Below are 14,920 nucleotides of genomic sequence, written 5' to 3'. Positions count from 1 at the left end.
CGCCATGTTGGGCACTGGGTATACAGGGATAAATAAAATACAATCCCTTCCCTCAGTGAATGCATGGTGGAGAAGATACACAAACGGATCAGCATAAAACAGAAAGGTTTTGAAAAGACATTATGAGGTGCGGTCAGGGATTGGCTGTGCATAAAGTACTGAGAGCACAGGAGGAGAGCACCTGACCAGTTGGGATGGGGGCCATCTTTGAGGACTCACGCTGAGCTGAATCTAAAGGATGAGTAGATATTTAGAAGATGAAGGGGGCATTCCAGGCAGAGGAGACAGCTTAAATAAGGGCGTGGGATAAGAAACTGCAAGCATGTTGGTATCACCGAAGCAAAGCAAGAAATGGTGAAAGAAGCAGAAGAGAAAAGTAGGGACCCAATCACGGTTAATCTTCACCGGCATGTTTTAAAGCATGGACTTTTCTTGTGGTCAGTTGTAGCTGAGCCGGTCAGGTTTCTGCTTAGGATAGACCACTCACACCGGGGTACGGAGAGTGGGTCGGAGGGTGCAGGGATGGCAGCTTTATCAGGCTATTGTAATCAGCGGGTTGAGAAATGATGAAGGCCTGGCTGAGGTAATCAAGTTAGGAGGGGAAATAGTCGACAAATATTTAGGAAGTAAGATAATCAGATCTGAGGATTAGATAGATTTGAGGGATAAAGGACAGGGTGTTCCGACTTCTGCTTTTGTTGATTGAGAAGAGAATACCAGAAAAACAGGAAAAATTCAGCTTGAACACGTGAAGTTTGAGAGGATTGTGGAGAAGGCCAGCGTACCGTTTGACGTAACCCTAAGCCATATAGAAGTTTGGAGATGTATGGTTATGGATTCCAGAGTCATTAGCATATGGGTGGTTGCTGAAACTCCAGAATAAACCAAAGTCAGATTTTTTAAAAACCTGTTCTATCCACAAGCAGAATGTTCCTATGAAATCTTTTGGAAGCTGAAATGGAGGAAAGTGAAGTACTAACCACTGATTTACATGGAAAATTTTTTGAGCATTCCCAGACCCCCAAAATAACCTCTCTTAGGCTTTTCTGATGCCTTAGGACACATCTCGCTAACAGATGCACAAAATAAATCCAGAGAAAGAACAGATGTTCCTAGTTGAAAGCTATGGCAGGCTGATGCTGAGTGTGGTCTTGGGGAAGGAGCCCGGTGGGGGCCGTCTCCCCGCTCGGGGCGTTCTGGCTCTGTGAGGGCTGCTGCAAAGCAAATGCTAAATGCTGTTTTCACTTTTCACCTTTTTTCCTAAAAGCAAAAATCCTCTTCATGTATCTTTCAGTTAGAAAGAAATAGGTATTAATGCAGAATTTTTGTAAAAGTAAAGTGGTATAACTGAACTTTTGAAAAGCAGGGGATACCGTATTCAGAAGTGAGCTTGGCATATTTTGGGGAAGGTACTGACTCTAGTTTCTTGCAACTTCATTCATGCATTCATTTGTATTTTTATTTTTTCCTTAAGATTTTATTTTTTAGGTAATCTCCACACCCAATGTGGAGCTCAAACTCGCAGCCCCACGGTCAAGAGTCACATGCTCCACCCACTGAGCCAGCCATGCACCCCACAGTTTCTTTTAAAATTGAAAACTTTCCAAAAAAAAATTGAAAACTTTCAGGGCACCTGGGTGTCTCAGTTGGTTAAGCGCTGACTTCGGCTCAGGTCACCATCTCGCAGTTCATGGGTTTGAGCCCCGTGTTGGGCTCTGTGCTGACAGCTCAGAGCCTGAAGCCTGATTTGGATTCTGTGTCTCCCTCTCTCTCTGCCCCTCCCCTGCTCACGCTCTGTCTCTGTCTCTCAAAACTAAATAAATGTTAAAAAAAAATTTTTTTTTTAATTGAAAACTTGCCTACCAAAAGACCATGAGTACTAACCACTGACAATTTTTATTCACTCATCCAATAAATGTTTATTAAATGTTAAGTCCCTGGATTTCAGCAGATACAAAAAGCAGTGACAGAAATATCCTCCCTGCCCTTTGGGAGGTTCCAGTCATAATGGTCAGATTCTTCATATTTGTAAACCCTCTGCTATCAATGAGGTTACTTTAAGGGGTAAACAGTGATGATAAACTGATTCTGTTAGCAAATGACTGTTGTGTTTGCTAAATGATAAAAAAAACAACAACATATTTATCTCCCCCTTAGTTCGCTGCTTGATTTGTTACGACACAGAATCTTTTTTGTTCAAGGTGAACAATGGAGAACAGAATAAAGAAAGGCACAGACACTGATGGTTTTCTCCTGGAATGTACCTTTGTATCAGATGTGAGGAGAGTTGTGTGCTACTACATTTAAATAAAAGAATATTTGTAGCCATCAATACTAGGTTAGCCCTATTCATTGTTTAAAAACTAGTCTGATTGATGTTCTGATTGGTTTTGTCCCTATTATTCAGGGTTGTAGACAGTTGTGTTTGTCTTTTCCTCTCTTTATTGGTGCTGATAAGAGTCATCTTGTGGCTTCATATTTTTGTCCCAAATGTCCTGGGGTGGGGAGCACAAAGCAAATGTAGTAGGGTACTTGTGTATCTTTAGGCCATTCTATTTATGAGATGCCAATTAACTAAAATTAAATTTAACCCTGTGGAAAAAAAGTGATTCTATAGGAGGAAAAAGCAAATCTGAAGTACATGTAAAGCGTCATGAATGTAAATTCAAGAATTAATAACCAAATCCTGCTAAAATGCAGGTATTTCAAGAATAGTTTTTAAGTAATCATATTGCTTATCACATGATTTCCCTGACTTTGGCCTTTAAAATGCAATTTAACTAAAATGAACCCTGCGGCCTTGATGTGTCTATCTGATTTTATTGCTGATAACTTAAATGCGAAGCATCCAACTCCTGCCATTTCTGCGGTTTCTATGGTAACTAAAGTGTGCAAACCCAGCAGTATCACTTTCTTTCACAGCTGGCGTTTTGTGTTCGCAGTAAGAGGAGTTTTAGTAAAGCATAGTCTGTGTTAATTGGGATGTAAGTAGGTCAGAACGACTTTGGTATCCTCTCCTCGTTCTTTTTGGTGTGTGTGGGTGTAGGTGCATGTGCGTGAGCTGCAGTTCCCTTTATATTTTTTTAAAGGGTATACACTCACTTAGGTCAATCACTATTAAAGTTAATCTTTTGAAAATTAAGCATAATATCTGGAAAAATGACTTGATTTGGAATCTTGAAGATTAGGTGGAGTTCTGAGACTTGCCCCAGCCCTGTGGGCCCTGGAGAATTCCTGTTATGAAAAAGGAAATGATTGATATGAAAATGCTTTGAATATTTAAATCCTTTTTATTGGTGGTCATGACATTTATTTTGTTGTTATCATTGTTCTTTTGAACCATCAAATATCTTATGACCTGAACGTGTATTTACTTATTCTTAACATTTATTTACTTGTTACGTGTAATCCCAGTTAAGGGGTGTGTATATTTTTTAAATGTTTATTTATTTTGAGAGTGGGGGAAGGGCAGAGAGAGAAAGAGACAGAATCTCAAGCAGGCTCCACACTCAGCCCGGAGCCTGACGTGGGGCTCAGTCCCACGACCCTGAGATTGTGACCGGAACCCAAATCAAGAGTCGGATGCTTCACTGACTGAGCCACCCAGGTGCCCCAAGGTGTGCATTTAAAAATAACATCCTGTGCAATTCTAGATCGTCACCTGACTACAGGAGCCCTTCTCTGTGGATACTGCCCAAACTCTGCATTCCTTTCTCAGACTGTATGAAAGAGCTTATAGCCACTGCTCCCCACTGTACATGGGGACCCCACAGTTAGAGATTCCATAGGCTTCAAGTATCCTCTATAAAAGGTTTTTTGGGCACCTAGGCGGCTAAGTCGGTTAAGTGCCCTTACTCTTGGTTTCGGCTCAGGTCATGATCTCAGGGTTGCGGGCTCAAGCTCCAAGTGTGGCTGAGGGTGGAGTCTGCTTGAGATTCTCTCTCTCTCTCTCTCTCTCTCTCTCTCTCTCTGTCTCCGCCCCTCCTGTGCGTGCTTTCTCTCTCTCTCAAAATAAATAAATAAACTTAAAAAAAAAAGATATTTCTACAAACTTCAGTACCAGTTAGAATCCCTGTTTCTCTCTCTCTGTATCCTCATTCCACTGTGGAAGGGGTCGTTGAAAGCTATTCTCTGTTTCTACACAGCATGACTGCAGGAACTTCTAATGAGAGTTAGCTAACAGTGATCTAAGACCAGCTTCCTGCTCTTCTGCCATTCAAATGCTCATCATCTATTTTCATTTCTTACGTGAATCAACTTTGCTCCCGTATCACATACTGTGTGTTTTTATCTTACAGCTTTATTTTGGAAGGATTTAAGCTCAAAATGTAAGATTACAAATAATGTAGCAGAAGATATATAAGATGGTTGATTTGATAATTCTAAGATTTTTTTAAACGTTTTATTAATTTAAGTGATCCCTGTATCCAATGTGGGGTTCAAACTCATGACCCCAAGATCAAGAGTCGCATGCCCTTCTGATTGAGCCAGCCAGGTACCCCAAGAATTGTTATATCCCAGAGAGTCTGTTCTCCCTAAGGCCTTCCAAAGTATACTCTAATTCTGCCTTTACCTTCTTCCCACTTATTTGGGTGTCTTTCCCTGTGTCTGTCTTCTGTAAATGCCAGGAAGTTGCCTTTTTTTTATCTTTCATTCTATTGCACCTGAAGACCACCTCTTCCTTTTTAAGCTCTCTTAGCTTCTAGAACCCTATGCTGTTTTCTCACCTTGGTTCCTCCTTCATAGGTTTTTCCCTGGGCTCTTTTTCCTCTAAACACCCTTTATTCCTCTCAGCATTATTCATTTTTATTAAAAAATGCCATTTCTTTAATTAGAAACAATACCAAAAAATATAAAATCAAACATTATAAAAATATATAATGTAGAAAATGATAATCTCTCCATATTCTGTTCTCAGAGATTTAGCAAAATGCCAAAATCCACATTGTACAACCTGTAAAAATTATGGGTAAGATAAAGTAATATAAAATGATGCCAATTCTAGTCATGTAAAACCATCATTCTGTATGATTGACAACGCCGCCCATCTTCACCTTACCTCTCCACTGCTTCTCCTACACTAACTCTCCTGTCATGTTGACTCCAGCTGCATTGACCTCTTTGCTTTTTCTCCAGTTAGCCAGCCTGCTAGCTCACCAAGGTTTCTTCTCACTGCTATACGCCATGGCTCTGCCCTTGTGCAGATCTCCTGGGGGCCCTCACCTACTCTCAGAGTGCAGGCCAGACAGTGCTCAAGAACTTCTCCAAGTCTGGTACACAAGTGACTTGTGCCCAAAGCAGAAGCATTGGGAACAGCAGGCCGGACTTCTGTTTGGTTTCCTTGTCTCTAGAATCATCAGTGCCTTATCATTCTGTCCTTCCTGATGCCCATTGTTCTCCCTCACAAGTCTCCAGTTCTCCAGGCAAGCGCCTGTCTCCGGCCTTTCCAGCTTCTCTTTCTCTTTGCCTACACTGCCCTTCCCTTATATTCCAGCAGCTTATTACGCTACTTTCTTCAGGTCTTATCCCAAGTGTTACCTTCTCAAGGAGACATTCTCTGAGCAATTTAAATAGCGCTTATTACTGTTGAAAATGACACCCTCCCAGCAGTGCATATCCTCATTCTTTGCTTTATTTTTTGTCTTTACAAAGACTATGTGGAACATTTACATACCTTACAAGGTGTAACAGTGGAGAGCCTGTCACTTACCCCAGTAACTGGAACATCACCCATAGCTTGCTTCTATTTATGCCTTTCCCCCATCCCATCTTCCTGCCTTGTCAAGAATAACAAATATCCTAAGTTTTGAATCCATTATTTACTCCTTTTTGTTTGTTTGTTTATTTTGAGAGAGAGCACGAGTGGCAGAGAGGGAGAGAGAGAGAGAGAGAGAGAGAGAGAGAGAGAGAGAGAGAGAATATCCCAATTTCTACTGTCCGCACAGAGCCCAAGGAGGAACTCGATCTCACAAACCATGAGATCGTGACTTGAGCCGAAATCAAGAGGCAGATGCTTAACTGACTGAGCCACCCAAGCATCCCTACATTATGCACTCCTTTTTAAAAATAGGTTTATCACATTTGTATGTGTGCCTAAATAGTATATTCTTAGCTTTGCTTGGTTTTAAGTTTTAAGAAAATGGCATTCTGCTGTATATAGTCTTCTAAACTTGCTTTTTTCACTCAGCATAATGCTGCTAAGATGCAAACATTTTTTTTACCTTTATTAGTAACCTCCAAATTTTCATTGCTGTTTTAAAATTCATTGTGTGCTTCTACCACAATTAATTTCTCCATTTTCCTGTTAGCTAGAAATTTGGGTTGTGTTCAGGTTTTTTTTTTGTTTTTGTTTTTTTTTTGACAACCTATGCTGCTAGGAACATTCTCTGGTGTGTCTAAAAATGGAATAACTGAGTCGAAGGGTATGCAATTGTTAAGGTTTGCAAGATGATGTCACATTGTTTTCCAAAGAAGTTGTACCAAGTTATTCTCTTAACAACAATGTTTTGGAGTTCCCCCTGACTTCCTACTCAGCAGTTCTTAATTTTTAACCAATATACTAGGTATAAAATGGTATCTCATTTTGATTTTAATTACATTTCCCTCTTTATTAATGAGATTGAACATCTTCATATGCTTAATGGTTAAATGTTTCTTATTTTGTTAAATGCCCGTTTGGACATTTTGCCCATTTTCTATTAGGTTGTTTTTATATTGATTTGTGGGAGTTCTTTATTCTGGATACAGAATCTTTGTTACTTATCTGTTGCAGACTTCTTCCATTTGTGCTTTGTCTTTTTCTTTTCTTTATTGTTGGTTGTTGAAAGTTATTTTAATAGCCAGATTTGTCAGTCTTCTCTTTCGTGATGATTTTTTATATCTCGTTTTAGAAATTCTTTCCTACCTGAGGGTCAGAAAGATATTAGCTATATTCTGTACCCCCCCCCCCCACACACACAGTTTTAAAGTTTTGCTTTTCATGTTTAATTCCTTAATCTGCTCGAAACTGTTGTATGTCTGATATGAGACAAAGATTCATTTTATTTATTTTTTTCCCACTGGGATACCTGTTGTGCCAGCACGATTTATTGACTAGTTCCTTTTTTCTCCACTGATTCTGAAGTTGTTCTTCTCTCAGCATCATGGTTCCACCTGGGTTCTCCATTCTATCACATTGATCAGTTTCGTCTATCTCTGTACCAGTATCATACTGTCTTTACTATGGCTTTAAAATAAATCTTGGGAGCGCCTGCGTGGCTCAGTTGGTTAAGTGTCCTGCTCTTAATTTTGGCTCAGGTCTTACGGTTTGGTTTGATCTCACGGTTCATGGGTTGGAGCCCTACGAGGCCTGCTTGGGATTCTGTCTCCCTCCCTCTTTCTCTGTCCTACCCACTGCTCGCTCTCTCTCTCTCTCTCTCTCTCTCTCTCAAAATAAATAAATAAACTTAAAAAAATAATAAAGTAAATCTGGATGTCATGTCTTAAGCCAGATTCCCTGGATTTATAGATAAGAATGGAGAGAATTGATGTCTTTACTATATAGAGTCCTCTTATCTATAAACATGACTTCTTAATTTATTTGAGAGTTACTAATGTCATTTAAGATAAAGTTTCAAGATTTTCTGTATAAATATCTTCTACATCCTTTAGTGTATATATTCTTAGGTACCTTATAGTTGTTTTTTTTTTTATTACTGTAGAAATGCTGCCTTTGAAAAATTTTATTTCCTACCCTTTTTTTTCTTTTGCTGGTATATAAAAATACAGCTGACTTTTTCATATTGTTCAGTTAGCCAAACATCTTACTAATCTCCCTTACTATTGCTAATAATTTGTCTGTAAATACTTTGTGTTTTTTATGTAAATAATTACATCATTTGCAAATAACAATAATTTTGTTCCTACCTCTCCAATTCATATCCCTTTAATTACTGTTTCATAGCACCAGACTTACAGTGCAATGTTGATTTTAGAAGTGGTAATGGTGGATATCACTGCATTATTCCCAATTTTAAAGGGAATCCTTCCAATGTTACTTCTTAGTTTTTGATATATACCCATTATCCGGTTAAGAGGGTAATTTTCTAGTCTAACTTGCTGAAAGATTTTATCATGAATGGGTATTAAATTTTATTAACTGCTTTTTTAGCCTCTGTCGAGATAATTATATCATCTTTCCTTTTTCATATGTTAATATGCTGAGGGACTTATGTAGGTTTTCTCATGTGAAGCCATCCTGGCATTCCTGTTAATGGATTTAGCTTAATAGTATTTTGTTTAATATATTCGCATCTGTACTCGTGAGTGAGGTTGGCCTGAAATTTTTTTCTTTCCCATACTTTGTCTGTTTTTGCTACCAAGATTATACTGTCCTTTCAGAACTTATTGGGAGCATTCCCTCTTTTTCTGTTCTCTGCAAATGTTTGAATAAGATTGAATAACCTGTTCATTGAAAATTTGTGGAGAACTTGCATCTGTGGTCATTTGGGGTTTGGTGTTTTCTTAGTAGGGAGATTTTTAAATATCGTTTCAATTTATTTAGCACTTATAGGTTTGTTAAGATTTCCTAATTCATCTTGAGTCAATTTGTAGGTTACATTTTCTCGACTTTGTCCATTTTGTATACATTTTAAGAGTAATCAGTATAAAGTTCTTTGTGGGGTTATCTTTCTCACTTACATTGGCCCTAGATTTATGATCCTCCTTGTAATTTGTAATGTTTATTTGCACCTTCTATCCTCTCATAATAGTTGTCCTAGAGGCTTCATAAATCGTGTCTCATTCGTAGATTTCTGCCCTTACCTTTATCTTTTTACTTCTACTTTCTTTTGGTGTATTTTCTTGAGCTCCCCCCCACCCCTGCCACTCCCCTTACCTTGGGTACATCATTATTTTCAGCCTTCCTTTTTTCCTAACATAAATATTTAAGGATTCTATAAATTTCCCTTGTAAATACTGCATTAGCTTCATTTCACAGGTTTTGATAGGTAATACTTACATTATTTCATTTCTGAGTATTTTTAATTTCTTCATAGATTCTCCTTTTACCTCTGAGTGATTTAGAGGAATTTTTTTTCCTATTAACGAAATAACATATTTTACTAAAAATAACTATTGGGGCACCTGGTTGGCTCCCTCAGTAGAGCATATGACTCTTGATTTCAGGGTTGTGAGCCTGACCCCTATGTTGGGTGTGGAGATTACTTAAAAATAAAATCTTAAGGGGCACCTGGGTGGCTTAGTGGGTTAATAAGCATCTGACTTCAGCTCAGGTCATGATCTCCCAGTTCATGAGTTTGAGGCCTGCATTGGGCTGTGTGCTGACAGCTGAGAGCCTGGATCCTGTTTCAGATTCTCTCTCTCTCTCTCTCTCTCTCTCTCTCTCTCTCTCCCCGCCCCCCACATGCACTCTGCACTCTGTCTCTTTCTAAAATAAACATTTAAAAAAATTTAATAAAATAATTAGTAAAATCTTTAAAAATATAACTATATTTAATAAAAACAAAAATATTTAGTGAGAAACAACTAGTCAGCATACAACTGCACAACTCCTTTTTCTTCTAGACAACTGTTAGCTTCATAATGCAACAGAAATGCTTTATGTATACATCTCATTTTATCAGAGTATTAAAAAGACATGTATACTCAAGGTTTGAGATTTAATTAACTTAATATTTTTTACTCTTTCATCAAGGATATTCTTAATTAAGTTGCACTGTTTGTCCTATGGGGTAATGGCTGTGAAGAATACAGTGGCCACCAGTCTAAATGCTACTGCCTTGATTCTTTTTCTTTCTTTCTTTCTTTTTTTTAATTGAAGTATAGTTGACACACAATAGAAGTTGTTGTTGTTGTTGTTTTAGTTTATTTATTTTTGACAGAGAGAGAGAGAGAGAGAGAGAGAGAGAGAGACAGAGCATGAGCGGGGGAGGGTCAGAGAGAGACACACACACAGAATCCGAAGCAGGCTCAAGGCTCTGAGCTGTCAGCACAGAGCCCGATGCAGAGCTCGAACCTGTGAACCCTGAGATCATGACCCAAGCCGAAGTCGGATGCTTAACCGACTGAGCCACCCACAATAGAACTATTTTTACATTTCCAAATATATGGAGTTTTAAATTTATACTTTGGTGATTGACTCTTAACTTCATTGCATTGTAGTCAGAGAACATAGACTGTTTGATTGCAATTCCTTGAAATTTCTTGAGACTTGCTAGTATGTGATCAGCATTTGTAAACGTTCCATGTGTCTTTGAGAAAAATGTGTATTCTCTAATTATTGAATAAAAAGTTGTGTATATGCCCACTAGATGAACCTTGTTAACTGTGTCTTCTGGATGGCCTATATCTTAACATTATCATTGTTCTCTTCCTTCCCTGAAGTTATATCAGCTTTTGCTTTATATATATTTCAAGTCCATGGCAAGTTTAGGAATGTTGCCTCTTCCTGGTGAATTGAACCTTGTATCATTATATAGTGACCATCTGTATTCCCAATAATGCTTTTATCTTAAAAGCTATTCCATCTGACATTACTAATAGTTGATCTAACTCTTAGCAGTTTGCCTGATACACCTTTTAATAGCCTTTTATTTCAGGTTTTATGGCCCTTGTGCTTAGGTGGATCTCTCGTAAATAGTGTAGGAATGGATTTTGTTTCTAATTCAAAATGGAAATAATCTGCTTTTAGCAGGAAACTGTTTTGTTTTAGTCCTTAGGCCTAAATTAAGAAGTTTTTCCTCCAGAGAGAGTTTTCTTTTGCTTCTACTGGTAGTATCTAGGTTTATTTTAGTCCATTTGAGAGTCTTAGCTGACTTTGTGGTCGCAGGCTCAGCTTTCTTACTTTGCTGGTGGCCCATGATTCAGTATCCCCATTGAAGTGTTGTTGGCATCTGTTCTTAGGCCCATCCTGACTTTCCTTTAGTCTCTAGCCACAAGGATACATTATTTGGGCCGGCACTTGGAGTTGTAGATAATCCCTGACCTCTTGTGAGATCAGGGAATCCTTTAAGGGAGGTTTCTTATGCAGCATATGGTTCTGTAATGGCAGGATCCCCTAGAGCACCTAGTCGGCCATAATATCAGGTGTGGAAATCTCTTGTATTCTCCTTGGTTTCTTTTCCAATATCTGATATAGTGTACATTTGTTTATTTATTGCCCTTCTGTTCCCACTAGAATGTAAGCTCCATGAGGGCAAGGATTTTTCTTGGATGGATTTTTACTGCTGCATCTCTAGCATCTAGCCTGATACATAGAATATGCTTAATCAATATTTGTTGAATGCATGACTATGGAGGGTGGAGAGGGTGGTATAAAAAAGCAATCCCAAGTCTTGAACTTTTACCTTAAAATGCTCTTATATGTTCCCCCATGACCATTGTCACAATTTAGGGTGCCCTTACTTTTCCCTAGACTATTGGTTTCTGTCTCTGCTTTGTGATCCATCCACCCTTTCCAATTCAGCCTTCACATTGCTACCAGTTTTTTTCCTAAATATGAATCTGATTATCTCACCGTCCTGTCTTGGCTTAGCCTATAGGATCAATTCCAGTTTCTTTAATGTGGCATTTTGTTCCCAATGTAGTTTGCAGTCTTATTTTTTTTTAATTATTTATTTTTGAGACAGAGACAGAGACACAGCATGAACGGGGGAGGGTCAGAGAGAGAGGGAGACACAGAATCTGAAACAGGCTCCTGGCTCTGAGCTGCCAGCACAGAGCCCGACGCGGGGCTCGAACTCACGGACCGCGAGATCATGAGCTGAGCCGAAGTCAGACGCTTAACTGACTGAGCCACCCAGGTGCCCCTTTCCAGCATCCTATGCTCTAGTGCAGGTTCTCCCAGTATGCCACGTCTCTATTTTTATGTGACTGTGCCCTTACTTACAGAGTTCTCAGAGCCTGAAAAGTCATTCTTTCATTTAGGCCCATCAGAATGTTAGTCATCCTTCATTCATCCAAAGTCTTTTTCCTAAAGTCTATCCTGATATTCACTGAGAAGAATCATTCATTCCTGACATTTTCTTTTGCTGTTTTGGTACTTTTCATAACCTGCCTTGTATTCTAAAAAGCAGTTTGTCTTTCTTTCCTTATTAGATTTTTGAAGCTCTTTGAAGTCTTGAGCTTCATGTTTTATTTCTCTTTATTTCCTGAAGGTCTGCAGTATAGTGTTTTATCTATAATGGATCTTTGATAAATCATTATCAAACTTGAATCTTGAAGCTCTGGGTTTCGACTGATGCTATTTTCTCTTTCTGCTGCGATAAACTAATTTTGTCTTGTGTCTTCAGTCATCATACTCCAGTGACAATAATTTTCAAATCCTCTTCTGAATAGTATGACTTAGGGATCTCACATTGTTCCCCCCCCCTAACCAGTACCTCTCATAACTGTTCCACAATAAAGGCACCATCATTCTTTTAGTTGCAGAAACTCAAAACCTTGCTGAAATTTGTATCACCCTTTGTCTTAGTCTTCTGACTTCAACTAGTCACAAAGTCCTGTTAATTTCTCCTTTAAAATGTTACTCAGCTCCATAACTCCCTCTCCATTTCAGCTTAGAAGGCCTTGGACAAAGCCTTTATTATCTTATACCTAGTTCTGATAGCTCCCCCTCTCCTGGGATCTCACAGCCTGCCATTTAAAGATCAGATTACTTCACCTGGCATTTAAGACTATCCAGAGTCTAGGTTAATTTTGCTACCCCCAACATGGGTCCTCTGGTTTCTGTCCAGAGTTCTGTCTGGGTTACTGTCTCCTAAGCCTACCTTGTTCATAGCCTTTTCACCTCCTCCACTGCCCTTGTCCTTCTTCTACCCTGACATGCCAGTTCCTGTTCATTTTTCAGGATCTGGATAATGGACACCACCCTTGCCTCACCTCCAATGAACATTTCCCTCAACAGTGGAAACTCTAGTTGTCACTTCCTCCTTTGAACTTTTTTTTTTTTTTTTTTTTTAGTGCTAATTGTTTTCATTGAAACTTAAAAAAGAGCCAGCAAATTGGAAGGGATCTAAAAGTAATCTGGTTTAACCTCTAACCCAAGACGTCAGTCCTTTCTATAACTCACACGTAGCATTAGCTTCTAATATTATACAAAGCTTCTGTTTTTTTCTTTCTACTTATGTAAAGAGCATCTGGAGGCTAGGGATTTAATTCATCATGTGCTTGTTTTTCCTCTTGATTGTCAATATGTTTTTTGTCCCTAAGACACAAAAATATGTTCATTGATTGAATAAATGAATCCGAAATTTTCTCTCTTGATAGTTTACAGAGGAGACTGACTTGCCCAAAAGCCTATTTCCATAGTTCTCTGTTTCCAAATATCTACAAATGAGGATGACTTAAAAGCAATGGATACATTTGCAATCTGTTCTTTTCTTTATACAGTTCTGTATTAGCCTTGATTTTTATTTTCCTACATCTTGAAATTATATTTGGAATTTTGCACTTTTGCATGAACTACAGCTGAAATGCATATGGATATGAATGGAGTCTGTTGAATGTTGATCATGTTTTCCTATAGTAGTTAAGAAATATTTAGCAAGGAATATTTCATTGAATTCATTTAAATGAAGGTAATTATACTGTGATTTGAAATTTTACAAAACACTTTTCAACCACAAAAACTGTTTCTTGTGGGCAGCAAGTGGACAGTTATAATATGTGTAGGTTTTTAAAAAAAACACATCACTTGTGACTGCTGTGGGGTAAACAGAAATGATAGCTTCAACTTCTTTGTAATTATTTGTATAATTTTGAAAATAAATGTTTTCAAAGCAAAGATGTTTATAGAAGGTTAGTGCTAACTTCAAGTATGTCAAATGCTTTAACTATATAGAGGGTATTTAATATTGTATTATGGTTTTGATGAAAATACAGAAGTGATATTTTCATATTTTAAGAACTTTTCTCCATTTTAGAGCATGTCAAAAGAATAAACATAGTAATTTGAATGCTCTATTTTTATTCCTAGAAACCAGCAAATATCCTAGTAATGGGAGAAGGTCCTGAAAGGGGGAGAGTCAAAATAGGTAGGTAATTATTTCTCAAATGATTTATGAAGAAACTGAAATGACTGCAAAGATGGTTTCCCCTTTTTAAGACTCTTATTTAAGCGGTTAATTTTAAAATGACTTCCTCGTCATGTTTTTAGAAAATATGTCGGGAGGTGTAGGTAGATAGTTGCTAAAACTCCTCAGGTTTCTTCCCCAAATAAGCTGAGGCAAGCAAGCCCACAAAAATTTCATTCTCATACAGTACCCAAGCACGTGTTTGTGCCGTGGTTGCTCTCCTGCACAGCTGCCCTAAATGTCATCTTCTAAGTCTTGCTTTTGTCTCAGCTTCACCAGTGTTCTTTCCCTGAAGGCATCTCTCCCACCTGACCTAACACACGCACATCTTCCCACATACCTTGCCCCCGCCCCCTGCATGCCCGTGCCAGGTACCAACATATTTTTTCCAAATGAAATATACATGTTTATAAACCCTCTTATGTGGTGGTCTTAGATTAAGGCACCCACAGGAGTCCTTCCCATTTGTTAAGATTCCCTTTGCAACCCTGAAGATCGTTCTAGAAGAAATTGGCATCATTTATACCTCTGACGTATTTGGGAAGAGAATGAGGTGAAGAAATGCTTCATTCTAATTTTTTTTTGTAATAGAAATTGCATTTATTAAATGTTCCAATGGTTTTCAGAAGGATTTTAAAATAAATATTGTTTCATCAACCTGCTTTCTTTGCTGTTAGGATATGTCATGCTAGGGGTGATGCAGAATTGTGCTAACTTGACCTATTGCACATCCATTCTGTCCTACTACACCCAAGCATCCTCCTCGGTTGGTTATAAACCAAATTTGGTTGGTTATAAACCAAATTCCTTTCCTTTCAACCTCTATGCTAAGTTTGCTGAGATTCAGA

The 14,920-nt window shown here is 38.3% G+C and overlaps 1 protein-coding gene across 9 annotated transcripts in view; it reads left to right on the top strand.

Annotated features, from left to right (window-relative positions):
* The window catches only part of CDK19 (cyclin dependent kinase 19), a 190,643-nt gene that overhangs the window by 142,620 nt on the left and 33,103 nt on the right, over positions 1–14,920 (top strand). For all 9 annotated transcript variants that reach the window (XM_049654166.1, XM_049654165.1, XM_049654173.1 and 6 more), the window contains one exon: positions 13,976–14,033. In XM_049654166.1, the coding sequence (XP_049510123.1) occupies positions 13,976–14,033 (58 nt within the window). The remainder of the gene's footprint in view (positions 1–13,975; positions 14,034–14,920) is intronic.

Source organism: Panthera uncia, assembly GCF_023721935.1.
Source record: "Panthera uncia isolate 11264 chromosome B2 unlocalized genomic scaffold, Puncia_PCG_1.0 HiC_scaffold_24, whole genome shotgun sequence".
NCBI classification, from domain to species: domain Eukaryota; kingdom Metazoa; phylum Chordata; class Mammalia; order Carnivora; family Felidae; genus Panthera; species Panthera uncia.
Note: the sequence above shows the minus strand (reverse complement) of the source record. Positions and strands in the feature narration are given on the sequence as shown.